Source organism: Mustela lutreola, chromosome 6 (genome assembly GCF_030435805.1).
Source record: "Mustela lutreola isolate mMusLut2 chromosome 6, mMusLut2.pri, whole genome shotgun sequence".
Classification (NCBI taxonomy): domain Eukaryota; kingdom Metazoa; phylum Chordata; class Mammalia; order Carnivora; family Mustelidae; genus Mustela; species Mustela lutreola.
Window position 1 is genome coordinate 94797409 of NC_081295.1, and position 17937 is coordinate 94815345.

Here is a 17937-nt window from a genome sequence, read left to right on the forward strand (position 1 = left end):
AGAACCAGCAGTCAACTGACCTTAGGAACTAAAGAGTAACCACCAGTGTCACCTATCACTATTTTAATACGCTGTTCCTTATTATGACTAATGGACATAGATTTTTGTTGTGGTTATTAAAATAAAAGGTCAACGTAGCCAGAAATACTGTAAGTTATAGTAAATATAACTGAAATGACATTTTTGCAAACAGCTAAGATTTTATTGTTAGTTTTCTTAAGGTTTTTACCTTTAGGCTTTAGATCATAAATTTCTTTAACAATGTAATCCTGAGGAATTTAACTAAAATTATTATATCTTAATGTATCCAAAGTATGAAAAGAATAATGAAATTAATAAGGAAGTATCTGCAATGTAATTTTCCTTGAATAGGTTATGAGATTAATTATAAAATGTATGTTTACATGGGAAAATCTATGGGAAATAATTTGTTAGGTCTTTATTTTTATTATAGTTAGAAAAGCCTAGTTTATAATTTCTTTTTACTTACAGAGAAGAGAGACAGATTTTGATAATGCGCCAAATTCAGGTAATTTGGAAATTTCTGAAGGACTCATATAAGAACATTTGCTTCTTAGTAAGATCTGAAAGAGCACTCAGGCAGTTCTCTCCTTTGAAGGTATCTGGGGATGAAAATATTACTTAGGTAAATTTTTTTCTTGATATTGACATTTTTGTTCAAAATTCTTTTTCAAGTGTTCCTCAATAAGTAGCTTTAATGTTAGAGCACAAGGTACCAAATCACAGAGCAGAGATTTACATGGTGTATTAGTGTATTTGCACTATTTTATGAGTAAGAAATGAGGCTCTTTTCATGAACGAGTTGAGGTAAGAAACTATATGTCATAGAATATTAGAAGAAATAATCTTTTTATGGAGAAAGACAGCTGAAAGTGGTGGTTTGCTATGAGATTTGTATTGATAAGACTCTGGGTCTCATAATATCATACTTTTCATCATTCCTCTTTGTTATAGAAATTAATATTCAGCTTAGCCAGGAGAATAAGTGGGCTTTTGTTTTAGGAAAGAAAAGGAAATAAAGTGCTCAGCTTCTACTTTCATTTCCAACTTGTCTATGCATGGGTGAAGATTCTTTCCTCCCAGCAGTTTTCTTCTCACTGATTCTAACGTTTCCAAAAGGTGACCTGTATTTTAGGATCCTAATTTAGGCAAAAGTAATAGTAATGGTATCCAGTGGAAAAGAAGACCTACATAAAACTCCAAATACCAGTAACTTTGTCTCTTTCTCTTTCTATTTGCTTAGGGTAAATGAACAAACAAACAAATTGAATTTTCCTTCCATGGATAAGAAGTGCACTTGAATTTTTACTGAGTTACTCACAGATTATTGGACTGCATACCTCCCTAGGTAGACCACTGCCTCAAAGTCAGTGTCAGGGTATTCTCTTTCTGAACCAAGTTCCATGTTTTGGAATGTCTGTAAAGAAACAACCAAACAATAGCCCTGAGAGATTTCACATTAGGAACATTGTAATAACCAAAATGCACAAGTAGGATTGCACATGGGGATATTCCCTTTGCATTTAGATGGACTAAACTTGGAAAGTAAAAGAGCATCAGGGAGAAGTGATAAGTAATACTGCTTTGTGGCTTTAATATATTGCTATTTAATTAAAGGCTGCATACCAGTTTGTCTTTAAATACCCTTATGAGGTAGCTTGGAGAGATCTCTGCCCTTTTCAAACTGTGAGATTTCCTATTTAAGAGCAAGAAAGTCTGTTGCTGGAAAAAACCACATAGTCAACATGAAAGTATAATAAAAGTTATTGATTAAACTCTGCTAAAACTCTGGGATAATTGAATTGATGAGGTTAAGGTCTAATTTATCAGTACCTAGCTCTTGTATGCTTGAGGAGAAAAGATACGAGAATTTCCTGATTCCGCCTCAAAATAGATGTTGCACACTGTGTCAGGGCATGAGGGAATAGGGCAGTTTGGTCTTTTTCTAGCTCTCTCACTGTGGTTACCAAGTGACCAGTTAATCAACCAAATAGAATGATAGAAGGTATTTCAGTTTCTAGGTGGAGATCCTACTGACTATCTTAGGTTAGATCACTTAAATGCTCCCCACAACATAGCGTATGCTGTCTCTGCCCAAATCTAAGTGAATAGATCTATATAAGACTGGAAAGCTACACACTCATAGTAAACACCACTTGTCTTTATCCATGGCAGTCTCTCCTTCTTACTCCTAGAGTTCTTATTTCTCCTCTGGTTTGACAAATCCCTGTGGGTAATGTGGTGGTCTAATAACTATGGAAGCAAAAGGAAAGGAAACCATACCATTCTTCCGTCTGGCCATGCCATTAGCCATGGGCAAAACCAGAACACAATTACAAATAATTTCTAAAAACCCCAGATTGGATAAGTACAAACATATGACATGGAGCAGGAACCCACATACCTGGTAGATGTTTTCACTCCTCTGTTTCTAAAGTTTCTTTCTGATTTTTAAGACTTCCTAATTAGCACGACCTATGAACGTTTTCTTAAGGAAAATTTCAACTGGGAAAAATAGTAGGGACTGACTTACTATAATTTATAAAAGTGCAAAATTATGATGATTTTTTAATAAATATTTTATTATATTAAAAAATATCTACCTTATAGAGGTTCTTGGTTTACGATATAAGCCCGTTTAATTTTCATAACATCTTTAGAGGTGCAGAAGAGATATGCTTATCCACAGACTAGTCATCCATTCTATTCTAGTATATGATTTTTGACTGTATATATTTCTTTCTTTGAATAGTTTTCTATTTTATAAGAAAAGCAAGTGACTTTTCTGTCAGTAACAGAGATGTCCTCATTAAATACAGAGAAAACACCAAAAAATTACCTGTGATGTCTCAAAGATGCACACAACAAAAGAATGCTAGCAGCCATCTCTGGGAATGAATAATGCTTTTCTGGGTGCTTATTTGAAGCTTCTTCTGAAGGAGTCTCCCTAGTATCCTACTTTCACCCACAAAATTATCTATGGCTCTGGTTTATGCATGGAAATTCAGGGGCACTTTCCTTGCAAAGATCAGGTTATGAATTTGACATCTGAGAAGACAATATTCAATGAAATATATTTGCATATGATCAATTTTCCTAGCAGTTTAAATATCTGTAGTTTGAGGCACCATGCAATTCTCTGTCCTGTATCCTAAACTCTAAATATGTGGAATTATCCCACCTAGTCTATCACACCTACTTAGAGACAGCTTTATTTCTCAGCATGTGGGCTCGTCTCTCAGGATTCTTTCAAACTTATTTCAAATGTCATCTGAGCTAACTACACAAAGCTTTAAACACAGAATACCACCACTTCCCCTTCTAACTAAAACATGAGGGTGGGTCAACCCTTGGCCATTTACTTTAGAAATCAAAGAAATTTACTGCTATTAAACCTACAGATAGTTCTTCCCATGGTTGACCTGATGCACAGAGGCTTTGTTGTTTCATTGGTGATTTTGCAGCTTTCACTTGGATAAATATATTTGCAGTCATGATTTTGGAGACAACACAGTAAGAAAAAAATTAGCTCATTTCCGCTATACAATGTATTGGCAGATCATTGCTTCAAAGTGTTGGTGTAAATGCCTGCACCGCAGTGATGATGCTGAATTTTATTTTCAGTTCGAGATGGGGAGATTCCAAGGGCATACCAATTCAGCTATAGACAGGTTTTGAGTCAATGTCATAAAAGTAGTCATGAAATTATTTTGTAACACACAAAAAGCAAGACATATTTTTTGTTCGTTTTGCTTTTAACGGGAATAAGAGTGCTTCTAACTCTCTTTTGGGAAAGAATGACAATTTTCAGGTTCACATTTGAAAGGATTATCAGTACCATTGGCAAACACCAACAGAACAGGGAGATCTCTCTAGGAAAAGGTTGAGCAAATCATTAAGTTCTCTAATTCACAGGAGACAAGATCCAAATTCCAGTCTCAAGGTATTATATTCTATTGTTCACTGTGAGACCGCAAACACAAGACATTAAACTATGGGTGATTAACACAGAATCTGCTGTCATTTACCTGGAAGCCAGATTTAGCTTCTAGGATTTTCCAGAGGACATTCTAGAAGAGGTTGCTGCCATTGACACTCAGGGAAGGCAATTTTTAAATTGTTCCCCTTGGGATGGAACTTTCTGTGGACATTAGGCCTTTGGGACCAAAACCTACAAGGCATTTATGAATAGCTGATATGAGAATTTTAATAAAAGTTGCAATAACCATGAAAATAGTGTTTTTAAAAAAATCTATGTACTATTAATAACAGTGCATGCAGAGTGCCAGGCATTCATAACTATTTGGTTATAAAAATATGTGACTGTAATTATGGTATTTACAGTCAACTTATAAAAATATGTGTAAATCTGAATGGCAATAGTTAATCCGTAGCTCTAACCACAAGCCTGAAAGGATTAGAGGATTATTATGGGAAAGTGCATGGATAATTACAAAATGGACAAAGCTCTCACCGTCTCAAATTCAACATTCAAGAATGGCTATTCTAGCATCATAGGAGCTTCATTTGTCAAAATTCTTCTAACCTCACAAGGTAAAACCAAAATTCTGTGGAAATAAGTAGGGATCAAATAGGAAAGGAACATTTACATGACACAACCTTTGTGAAGAATAATTCTTTCATAGAATAGTCATGCACAACTGTCAGAGAGGTTCACTATCCCTGGAAGAATTGATGGGATGACATTTAAGCACAACTTTCATTAAAAAAAAAAAAGAGGCATGGTCTGGATTAACCAAATCTTTCCATAATTTAGGTGAATACCTTTTGGGAGCTTATTAACCATCATGGAGAGTGGAGTTCTTATGACACTTTCTACTTCAAATTTGTATTCCGAAGGAAGGAAACAAATCCACATTGCACTTTAAATTCAGAAAAGGTGTTTTTTTTTTTTTTTTTTTTTTTTTTAACAAACTTCTAAAATCTCTCTCTTTAAGGGAAAAACACATTTAAGCAAAATACAATATTCTACATAGATGAGATACTTCCCACAGGTTCTTTTCTTCTAGGAGATGATCAGTCATCTTCCAGCAGTAGGTAGGTTCTCAGTTTGAATACCATCAGTATTTCACAAAAGGACAAAATGGTGGCAGTGAACTTGAAAAAGTAGGGTGAGTTGCCCATAAGCTACCCAAAAAGGCAGAGGTTGGACATTACCTGTAAAACATGATCTCATACGTCAAGATGTATCTTGGCATTTAGTAATTGGAGTTTTGGAGATATCTGCTGCACAGTGAGGTTGGGAGGTTAGATGATGCTTAGTTAGATTCCTTTCAGGCTTAAATTACTTCCTAGGACTGAGCCGGGGCATTTTGGATGGTAAATTAACTCTTTCAGAACAAGAAATTCCATTTCAATGAATTATTGCTACAATTTACTAAAGAGTACCATGGTGTCCTGGAAAAGATAACATCCCTTCCAAAATTCCATCCCTCTAGTCACTCATATAATGGGAAATTCACATTTATTTTTACTCACTTTGATCCTTGAAGTCAGAACCTAACAAAGAACCATTTTCCCTCATCTAAAAAGAGACGGTCTAGATGGAGGTACGGTATTGGAACTGCCATGGTGGTTTGGCAATCTATGCCACCATCTTCGCATGTATTTGACAGCTGGCATTCTTGATTCTTTCCTTATATCAGCCTGCCACTCTTCTTTGCATGTGGAATTGTCTAAAGTAATAACGAAAAAAATGACCCAAATAGGCAAGCTTTTTAAAACTTGATAAATGAATGGAGAATGGCATACCTCAGAAAGAAATGGAGCAATAGTTAGTGGAATTTCTCAGCTGATTACTGCCATCTTTTGAAAGCGATATAAAACAAATCTTCACCAATGGTAAGTAAACTATGAGAGAAGAATCCTCCTCCCTCCCCGCAAAACCCAACTCTTCAGAAATTTCTACGTCAGATATGAGATCATGGTCTGCAGGTCTACCAGTGTCAAATACCATTTCATTCTAGCAGAGCACTTCAGGAGGCAAAAGGCTAGGGTTATCTAATATATGAACAATATGTTAATATTATATTAACAAATAATGAATAAACAATAACTATATCTTTATCACAATTGTATTCCATGCTTGATCAACTGATACTCAGTCTACATGAATACAACTAAGAAGACAAGAATCATTTCTAATGGAAACTCAGTAACCTCAAGGTAGGACAAAACAAACTTTATTTGATAAAATAAAATTTGGTTAAATGGTTTTCATTTTAGAGACTGTTCTTTCCCTTAATATCCTGGTGAGCTCCTTATTTGGAAAAGTATACTTGTCTTGTTGTTTTGTCACTTCATTAATCTATCAACGTCATTTTCAAAAACCTCAATCAGAATGGAATGGTTTGTATCTCTTTTCTGAACTTAACTGAGTCCAGGAGTTTTTGTTTGCTTGTTTGTTTTGTTTTTGTTTGTTTTGTTTTCTTTTTTTTTCTTTTCCCCAGATTTTAATATTTCAAATTCAATTAAAGTATACAACCAAAGTTGGCGGGTAACAGTAGCTCTCTTCCAGGTAAAAGAGCTTACTAAAAGACTTTAGAATCACTGGACATTTGTTCAGTCCTACCTAAAAATTAACTTATTTTACTGCTTGATGTGGGAAAAGGCATTTTCTAATAATTTTCTGTGACAGGAAACACAGCATTAATCCCAGTAAGCACCCAACAGACAAGTATATCTGCTGGGGAATGGTTTTAAATGTTAATTCAATGAAAACATTTACCTCAGTACTTTTTCTGAGAGAGAACTCAGCAGCAGTTACAATTCATATGCCACCTGTGGAGAGCCATGAACACCCTAGGCGGAAGGCCAACTGGGGAGCACTTTCCAGGTAACAAGAACAGCGATATTGCAAGAAGCTACAAAACAATATTGCAGTCGTTATAGTGACCACTACTACAGTGATCATGGCCTGGGTCAATGTGCCAAATATTAATGCAAGGAGCACACTAGACTTTACAGGGTTAGAATATTTTCCTTATGCTAAGAACCAGTGGATGGCACATGATGAGTGGTTATGATCCTTTTATTCCATTTCGTACTACAAACGTTTCCTAGTTAGAGCTCCTTTATCCTATGTTAATGATCTATATTCCATGGCAGTATATTTTCATCATCTAAAATGAGAGCACTATAAGTATGGTATATCCCAACTCTCTCTCTCTCTCTCACACACACACACACACACACACACTCAGACACACACGTGCACCCTTATACACAGATGTATGGACAATATGTATAAAATGCTCATTTGCAGTGGGTAAGCTCTCTGAAAGCAGCCAAATCAGCCTTTGCAAGTATAGAGAACCATTCAATGCCGATGAAAAGCCTTATCAATTGTTTAGCTCCAACAAGAAATTTTAACCCTTGTGCATATAGTAATTGGTTTAAATGACTTTCATATTTTTTGCTAAGTTATCCAAAGCAAGAATCTCAAAGACTGATGTGATATGTAGAATCTAATGGACTCACATCTTTATTTTGCCTCTCACACAGTTGGGTTATACTCTTGCTGCTGAAACACGAGTTGATTTTGAATTGCTACTGATGCATCTGTATTTGGCTAAGGCTAATTTGGCTTTCTAGAGAAAGCCCAGCCCATCAGCAAATGGACACCTTCTTCCACACAAACATCAATGTACACTAAAGACAAATCTAAATATATGTATATATGGCATATATACATATATATGTACACATAAAATGGATTGGGAAGTCCTTTGGTTTAGACGGGATTAAATATGTACTTCCCAAGTGCATAGGTTTCCTTTGACCAACCTGTTCAAAACAGAAATAAGAAAAGTGCCATGGCAATTTTGACATTTCCTGTCATTTTTCCTATGAAGAGGTTCCCTTTCCTTTTCTCTCTCTCTTTCTTAAGCATTTTATTTTTGAAAGCGTTTAGACCTTTTGGTCGTCTAATACTCCATTGATTCGTCCATTCCTTGGAAGAGCTCTAAGATCACATCCACAAACTTATCTTTAGTGGAGAACAAGGTTGCAAAGAACATTTCCCTCTTCTTTGATTCTCTCTTCCCCCCAAGAAGCGGACACCTTGATGTGTCATGACAATTCACTCTTGATCTGACTTTCCTTGTTACCCCTGGCCAGCCCAAGCAGCTGAGATCTGAGCTTTACTCTCCCTGCATCGTGGTGCAATACTGGAAAAGAAAAATAATCCATTTGTCTACCCCCTTCAGACTGTGGTGACATGATCAGGGTTCTCTTGAATCTCTATGCATTCAATTTCCTCTCTCTCCTTTCGTTTGGCGCGTTTCTTTTTCTTGTGGTGCTTTTTGGAAGGGGGGAAAAAGGTTAGGAACACAGGTAAGATAACAAAACAGTGCAGAAGTGTGCAACCCCCAGTGAGCAGCAAGCATTTGAACAGTGTGAAGGTCAGGTTCGAAGGCACAAACAGGAGGGGGACCAACCCAATAAGAAAAGAAGTAACATTTTGCAAAATGGCTGTCCCATGCTCTTGTAGGGAGCTTTTTATACATTGTGTTCGGGTGTGCTCAGTTGCTAATACAAATGTGTAAAGCAGTGGTGCACAGTGGTCAATGGCAAAATTTAAAGTGTAGATAAGGCACAAGATAGAAATGCAATCCATGTCGACGTTCCATAATGTCATTAAGCCCAGAACGCCCAGCTCAATTGAGGTGACACTGAGAATCAGCCAGAAGTTTCCCAGAGGGTGGATCACTAGGAAAAAAGTCAGGATTAACACCAGGAGAACACCAACGCCTGCAATCAGAACAGGCACCGTGACAGACAAGCCGTAATGATCCATGAACACGAAGGAGGGGTTGAACACAATGAATCGGATGCTCTTTGATAGGGACAGGGGCCTCAACTTTTCCAACACTTCTATGACTTCCTTCTGCTTATCTCTGCTAGTCCTGGCCACCAGATACAAGCGGGAAGCAATAATGTTGTTTTCATCCCCTGCCTTGGAGAAGATGATATCGTTCCGAAAATGCTGGAATTCTGGCTTTTTTAAAAATGAGCTTTGTAGGACACTGATAAAGTCACTCTTGTTATTGGCACTGATGTTACTAACTTTCAGGAACTGGTAATACTGCTCCACCCAGGACACGGCCGTGAACCCGCTACAGAGTCTCCGTATATCCTCTTGGACGCTGCTGTTCCAGTACTCCAGGGGCTCGTAGATGTAGAACCCTATCACTGGGCTGTAGTTGCTGAAGTATTTTTGCTGAACCATGGCGTAGGAAACACTTGGGGAGTCACTGGCTAGCAGATGGATGATGTTGGCTCTGTCACTGATCTGCAAGCACCCCATGAAGGAGAAGGAGGCATAGATGAGATAGAGGATGACGACGAATGGCTTCACGTAGATATTGGTAATCCATTCATTGTAATGCTCACGGAGGAAGTGTTGAATGAAATGGTGCTGGTAGGGGTTCGTCTCATGATGGGATGTCTGTTGATGCCCATCACTCATCACTGTCTGGAACCACACAGGTTTGCGGTCCAGGTATTCTGCAGAGGGGATCTTACAGCAAAAGATGCTGTGGTAGCGGTTTTGCTCGAGTTGGCCCGCGAAGACCAGACAGGAGCCAAAGAATGAGAAAATGTAGAAGTAGTTCAACAGAATGGAGACACACATGTTCTGACAGAAGACCTTCACAGCCTCTATGTTTGTGAATGGGCTGGCACCCATGCCAAAGGTAATGAAGTACAAGGAGCTGGTCATGGTGTAGGTGACCATCACATCGGAATAGGCATCTGCCACCCTGTCTTTGAAGGGCAAAGTCTCTCTTGTTCTCCGCCATCCAGACAGAAGCTCAAATACTCCTTTAGTTCCATGACCTAGTTTTTTTTAAAAAAGAAAGAGAATAATTGTTTTATTATCTATTATCTATGCTAAGCAGTGCTTTATACTCCAAGCTGCAAAATGCTACGATTCTCCTATCGGGGTCTCAAAATTTGAGTTACACCATGAGATATATTTTGTCCATGTGTCCACTTTAACAAGGTCCAAATTAATTGGTATTCTGGGTAAAACCAAACCCGTGTTGTCTGTCTTATTAATTCGACAAGTCATAAATACAATTGACATTATGTGATTTTTTTTTTCTTCCCCTGCACACATATTGTCTCCCTTAATGGGTCATACGTTGTGAATGGCAGGGGTTATTATTCACGCAGCCTCAAATGCCCTTCCACACCAACCGACTGCTTGATCAACTGAAGCATTGACCGATAGTCCCGAACCTCCATTTCAAGCTGACTTACATGCTGATGTAGGAAATCATAAGATGATTTTAAACACTTAAAAATCACTTTACATTGACTTTACGATGTTAATAATCCACTTGATGGCCAAATGGCCTAGAATCCTGTTCCTGTAGATTTGATTAATTAACATTAGATGCGAGTTGAAAAACTTTGCCAGGTCACGTAAAAGACAGGGCAAAACCTTCAGGGTGAGAGATCACAGCAAGCATTTCCTTTGGGCTCCTCACAGAGCTTTTATTCACACAGTATGGATGCTGACTAACATTTACTTCATTAAAGTGGATGGGGAATGGTTCTTTTTAATCAACTTCTGTGTACTCTTTAGTAAGGGTAAATAAGCAAAAGCTTCATTCAACAAATATTACTTGAGCACCTGCTATGTACCAGAAACAGTTAGATACTGAATGTTTCCCCCACCACAGGAACTTAACAGCTCTTAAGATACTACTGCTTGCTTCCTTATCAACAAAAGCAGAAAGCAGCTAGGAAAATAAAGGTATTAGGCCATACCTTTAATTTCCCTTTTTCACTTCTCTGATGTAGCTCTGTCAATTACTGTTTACAATGTATCAATTGGTAACTTTCTGACTGAGTGAAGATCTTCATACATCACTCTTGCCCTTGTAGGCAAAGCAATACTACACACAAACATTTTCTATGAATGGATGCAAGCTGTGTTTGGGCTCTTCTCCAAGAGATCCATTAGACACAATGTAGCTTAAAGGCACAAAATGACCTAGTTCAAGAAAACTTGGAAAATGGACTTTGTGCAGTACCTAGATATTGGAGGAATTCACTTAGCAATGCTTTAACAAACATATGATAATGGCTGGGGTCCTACTATAATCACTGATTTTGTGTTGATAGAGTTGCTAATTGGTCTCTATAATTTCCCCTCTTCTCTGTTACTTTTTTTTGGGGGGGGGGGCGGACTGCATCGGGCACAATTAAAAACTATTTCCCATCCTACCTTTTAAGTAGAGGTGGCTCATGTGACATATTTCTGGGAAGTGTAACTGATAGTCACTTAAAGATGCTTATTAGAAAACCAGAAGGAACTTTGCCCTAAATGGCATCACGGAGTCACCAATAAGAGCCTCAGTCTGCCATCTTCTCTAAGTCTCTTTAAAGAGAGCCAAATCTCCATTTGTCTAAGTCACTGTAAGTAAGGTTATTATATACAGCTGAACCTATTCCTAACCAACAAAGTTTTGTAGGTCAGTTATTATTACAGAAAACTTTTTTTAATGAGGATCTAAGAATTCTTGCTTTATAGTTAACTTGACTATAGTATTTACAGGCTTAAATATATTTAATGCTAATATTTTATTTCAAAGTTACATGGGTTCACCTATCTTGGGAATTCTTATTAATTATTAATTGTTACTGCATTGGAGTTCTTCTTATCCTAAATATAAAGCCTATTGAACTTCCAAAGTTCTCTTTTCTGAGTCCCCAGTCAGAAAAGATAAGTTTATCCTAACAAGTAGAAAAGGTTAGTCAAATTGCATTTATGTATATGGTAAGCGTTTGGGGTTTTGTGTGTGTGTGTGTGTGGTTTTTTGGAGGCAATGATCTATTATTCCTTGCATTTAATTACTAGCTCAGCATGTATCGGCACTGAGTTAAGTCTAACACTTTTTTTAAGTCTGATGATTCTTACACATCATTAATTCTTCATTTTTATCTTCTGCAGGACTCCTTGACCAAACAGAATACTTGTTCTTTCACACCCTTGGCAAAAACATACTATTAGGATATTAGCTGAAGTAATTAAAATAATTCTTTAATTAGAGCTCTTCTCTTCTGAAATGAGGACTCTTGCTATCTTTGTAGTCATAAGGAGCGAAAATGCTACATGGGGCTGCGGCTAAATTTGGCTTTCCTTTGCTAATGGTCACTCTTTTATGGAATAGTAGGTGCACTATGTAGGCCAGATTGTTGCTTTATATAGTATAAAGGTCTGTATGTGTGGGAAGATGATGCTAAACCGTATTAGGTTAAATAACCACTCTAAGTGTGATGAAGACTGAACACATAATTTCCAAACTTTGGAGAAGGCATATTTTATCCCATTTATAGATTTAGATATTTTACAGGCCATTCCTGCTGATACTCACTCATTTGATTCTCCCCATAATCTAGCTGTTTCCTAGCAGTTCAGATCTATCATCTGCACCCTGAATCCAGGGTGGTCTTTCCTCTTTCCGTGAACCTGCTCATGATCAGTCTTATCTTCTTAGTTTTATTCATGCTATTTTTCTCTGCCTTACAATACCTTCTCATTGCTGGTCACAAGGAAATTCTGTCCATCCGTCTGGTAAGATATCAGTTCAATTCTCTAATTTGCCGGAAAACCATCTCTGACAATTCCAGACATATTGATTTTTTTCTGTTCCTTAAGGTCTTACTGCACTAATTAGTTACTCATTTTGGCATGCAACCATGTGCTGTTTTGCTCTGGAACAAATGGTTTTCTTAGGATATGTTCTATTTCTTTGGTTAGAGTGCAAATTCTTCAAGGTCAGGGAATACATTTTATGTTACTCTTATACTCTGCAGAACATCTGGCAAAGGCTAGATGTCCAGAAGATGCCCACTAACTTCTTGAATTCATTTAATTCTTGATTCTAGATGGGTTGAAAAAAATGTATCTTTTAACTACTCTTCCTAAAATGTATTGTGCATCTTTATGTTTCCAGTAGAGCTATATACTTTTAATTCAATTCAATCCAATATGTATTTTGATTTGTTACAAAGACCTATACTAGTGAACATATAAAACATAAAGATAAGAAAGAAACACAATATTTTCCAACATCTGTCAGGCCAGAAGGCCATTTTTACTTGGGTAATTCTGGGACAGAGATTAAAGCTTCTAATACATATGAATTTTAGAAGCAGTCCCATAGGGTGTTCATAAGGGTTCCTTTCTTCTACTAACTAGATGCTAGTAGCACACTTCACAGTTGTGACTACGAAATATGTCTCCAGACATTGCCTAATGCTGACTGGGGGTAAATTGCCCCCAGTTGAGAATTACTGGTAGTCAAAAGAAAAAAGCGTGCACACACACACATACACACACACATACAAATTTTAATTACCTTTTTCAGATTATAAAAACAGGACACATTTCCATTAAAAATTTGGGAAAGATGGAAAAAATAATGGTGAAAAATTGTTTCATAGTCCTACAACACAGATAATTGCTGTTAATAATTTCATGTATTTCTTCCCGTTTTGTATGTATGTATTAAACTTATCCATCCATCCATCCATCCATTCATCCAGATTTGTAACTATTTAACTATTTCATGAAACAGAGCAGGAGAAATTAGAATTTGGAATTTCTCTTGCTGCTGTTCAGTTGGCTCCTAACCACCATGGAGAACCTACTTTCAAACCTCTGTGGTATTTTCTTTCTTGGTTTCTTCCTTTTTACTTTGGCTTCCACTCTGAAGCTGATACCATTTTTTAAAAATATCTGCCCACTTGAAAAAAGCCCTAATGTTCTACCATACCTTTTTGGAAGAGTATATGCACTCTTTTTCCACCATTACCGAGAGTCCTATTCCAATTCAGAAAAGGTACCTGAAATCAAGACATTGGTATTCACCCAAAAGAAAGTGATCCACCATCTCAGATGATGATGATAGAACACGTATGAGTGTGATTTGCCCTACTGAACAACGACCTGAACCAATTCCAATATATTTTCTCCTGATACCTTAGTCCTGATTGTTCTTTGCTTCTGTCTCATTCCTACCAAAATTCTTAATCCTTACCTAAGGCATCAGTTTGTCTTATGAACCACTCTGTTTAAGCTGCTGACTGGTGAGAGACATATATGTCAGTAGTTAGCTGACATTAAAGAATCATAGTGTTCTTTCCAAGTAAGAGATGAATGGTACAAACTGTGAAAAGACACCTGTTTCTTTCCTAAGGATTAGGGAAAGCACTACAAGTTTCTGATAGGCAGGAAATGATGCAGTCTAGACTGATGGGATAACCTGAATTAAGACACCAATTTAGCTATAAATTAAGAGGAGGTAGTTGTGGCTTTCATATTTATCATTGATTTCTTTTTCTCTGAGTAGAGATTAGCTTGTTTGGTTTAGTAGGTTAAGGCATTGTTGGAAATATGCATTTAATTTTCTAGAAGATGGCTGCCAAACTTTGATCATGGTTTCCTTCCATTGTATTAATATATATTTGCAAACTATATTAGAATGCCACAGTAAGTGGCTCAACTGGGACATTACTGGATAAACTTTCTCTTGGCAAATTTCACGAAGGAATAGGGAGAGCACTCTTAGGAGTAAAAATGTTTTGGACATAGTTGGAACTGGGAGAGAAATCCAAGGTGGGAAATGAATTGAATTAGAAGATTAGTGTGTGTATGTGTGTGTACTGAATGTTCCAAAAGGCTTCAGGGATATTGTTGCAGACCTCTTTCCAAATGAAAGCAAATGGAAGCATTGTTTAATAACAAACAAAACTTATGTGACATCTGGCTAATATACTCTATTTAACAATAATTTAACAAGTTCTGCTATTTACAATGGATAAATATGAAAAAAATGAAGATTATATGGATTCTTCTTTTGGTCATGGCATTGCAGTTCAGCCCGAGGGAAAATCATGAATAGTTAAAATTTAAAAACATGTACTTTTGTTATCAAACAAAACTGACTTCAGTCCTAAATGAGCCAAATAATATTCAGAGTTGGTTACAATTCCATTTGAGCCTGAAACAATCCCTTTACAACAACTAAAGAGGACTTCTAAAGTAAGATAGATCTCTGACAACAGATTCCCTCCCACACTTAACAACATTTCTTTAAAGTTGTGCATCCCAGTGTGAACTTCACACTCTGGTTGCAACTATGGAGCTGTAGGAAAATTCTGGCGACATGGCTAGACCTGGAGTGACTTCCTTCAAAGCAATGCTGTTCATCTTGAATTGAATATAAATTTTACAGTTGCCATTTTAAGCCCAGAATCAATCTCTCCCAAACCCAGAATTCCAAAGAAAATAGTTATAACAAGGATTAAATCCAATCAAACCTAATTGCAACTGATTCAATTAGTACTCCCTACTGGGCTTCTCTTGATATATTGCTCTAATAAGCACCATCTGTGGGCTTCTAATTCTTTCTAATCAGCTGAATTAGAATTCTCTTCATTTGCTTTGAGAAGATGTACTAATGGTCCTCCCTTTATACTTGAATATGTCAAGCTTTCTGCAGGTCATGAGAGCTTGACATCTCCCCTTTCAGTGGCGTAAAAAAAAAAGGTAAAAAATAATGTTCCTTCTTGTGACCTGCTCCAGAGAAATCTTTTTCCTTTCTCTGAGCATTTATTTTTGCTTTGATTAGCTATGCTTTCAGTAATTGTGTTTTTGGAAATCGTCCTTGAGCTCAGGTGGAAGAAAGTATTTTTTCTATTGAGTTCTTAGGTTACATGGTTTTTCCATACCAATCAAATGAATGAAGAATGAAAAAAAAATAATAAAATCCAACCAACTGAACCAGTAAATCAGCTAATACCACCACCACTACCAGAAACAACAAAATCCAGATATTGAATCAACATTTTGAGTTACCATTCACGTGTTCAGCATTATATGGGATCCTTATCCATTGTTCCTTCTGTTTAGTTGGCTATTCCTACTTCTATTTTAAAAGATACTACTCAAATATGATCTCATCTCTAATACCTTCCACTTGCTCTCTTCATCCCTAACTCAGCTGTTTAGAAGCTTCTCTGCGTTCCAGCACATATGGTAGCACTTGCTACTACACCCACCTAAAATTACCCATTGGTGTGCCTGTTTTTTATGTAAGTCTGAAAGGTCCTCAATGTCTAGGGTAGGCACTGTCATTTCCATTTTTGTATTTCAATTATTTGACACATATCGGTGCTCAGTAAATGTTTGTGCAATTGAATTGGTCATGATCTGTGTCTAGTCTTAAAGGTATTTTTAAATGTTCTTGTAATGATTATTACTAACAGCTTTATGGGATCTTCTATCCTATAAAGAGTAAAATTAGTGAAAAATTAGGATTTTTGCAACACTGAAATCTGGACAATGCTTTAAAAATGTCTGGTTCAATCACTGGGAAAAATGTTTGAAATGGAAGTAATCTTACTTAGCAAACTTAAATTATGCATAGTTTTAGTTTCCTAATAAATATTGTTCAAAAGAAATCTTCAAAGTTGTAGCATGAATGCCTCAAAGGCAAAGTTTTATGGGAGCATCCTTGAGTGTTTTGCTAACCACCCCCCCTTTTTTTTTTTTTACCAGTGAAGATGAAATAAAAACATCATATGGGCTGGAATTTTTCTCTGAGAATAATGGCCTAAAGCCAGTGGAAACTCAATTAACCAGAAAGCTCAGGAATTGGATCATTTGAATAGTCATTAAATTAATCAACCAGAACTTCCTTTTTGATTCAACTTTTATTGGTTGATTAACTTTACTGGAGATCTTTCTAAAATTGCATTAGACTTGTATTTCCTTTCTGTGTCCTGTCCGGAAGGAAGAAAGGAAGAAAGAAAGGGAGAAAGAAAAGGCAAAATGTGTAACAATTAAAAGGATGTACTCCAGAGTAACACATTTTGGTTTCAGTTCTGGCTCTATAACTTTGTGATGTGTGATTTGGCAAGAATTAATTATTTGAACCACTATATGCCTCACTTTCTTAGTCCAGAAAACAGGAATAAAAATGGGACCTATTTTAAGGGGTATAGTGTAGGTTAAATGAGATAATAATTACAATGAGCCTACAGCAGTGCCTGGCATACAGGGCACACTCAGTGAATGAGCTATTACTATTTATTGAATGATATTCTTCAGAGTCATTATTACATTATGCACAGATAATCAGGAGTCAATATGCCATACTGGTTAGGTGTTGCATTCTGAGGGTTTATACTTCCTCGTCACCATCAATTAAGTGTATGACCTTGAGCAAAGGAACTCTATGGCTGGATTTAGCAAACTGTAAAACAGAGAATAACAGTATTTGCTTCAAGGGATTGCTATGTTAAAGGAAAAACAGATACATGGATCCCTTAATACAAATATCTGGCACACAATGAGTGCTCCCACAAATGTTAGCTATTCTCGAATAGTATTACATAGTTGTAGAAGTGTGGGAGTTTGGATGAATGTTTACCAGGCCCAGGGAAAAGTGTTCTCTCTGATTATTATTTTGAAATTTGTCTTTTTTTTTTTTTTTGGTCCTTGGAAGTTAATTATGGAAAAATGCTGATTAATAAAGATTTTAGTTAACTGGATTCAGCTAATTGTGACTTTCCTTATGTGAGTGTGCTTGTTCAGAATAAGCTAATAGAGTTGCTCTCTTTTAGCAGGAAGGAAGTTGAAAGGAAGCTTTCCAGGCACTGTTTGTTTCTGTGACTCACAGAAGAAACCATAGTCCCTTCCAGGAGAACAAGGGAACTGCTAGGCAGACGACTAAGTTTCATCAGTCCAGAGGGACAAGGAGACCATTTCCAGAAGGTCCTTGAAGTACAGAACTGGTGTTATTTGAATGTATCCCTGATGAATACAGCCTTCAGTTGAGAAGACCTGCTTCTCACCATATTTTCCAGGACTTTATT

General features: G+C 36.8%; 1 protein-coding gene across 3 annotated transcripts in view; it reads right to left on the reverse strand.

Moving 5' to 3' along the window:
• Positions 1–6202: 6202 nt before the first annotated feature.
• The window catches only part of PTCHD4 (patched domain containing 4), a 181205-nt gene continuing 169470 nt past the window's right edge, over positions 6203–17937 (reverse strand). For all 3 annotated transcript variants that reach the window (XM_059178201.1, XM_059178202.1, XM_059178200.1), the window contains one exon: positions 6203–9879. In XM_059178201.1, the coding sequence (XP_059034184.1) occupies positions 8246–9879 (1634 nt within the window). In that variant the 3' untranslated portion in view covers positions 6203–8245. The remainder of the gene's footprint in view (positions 9880–17937) is intronic.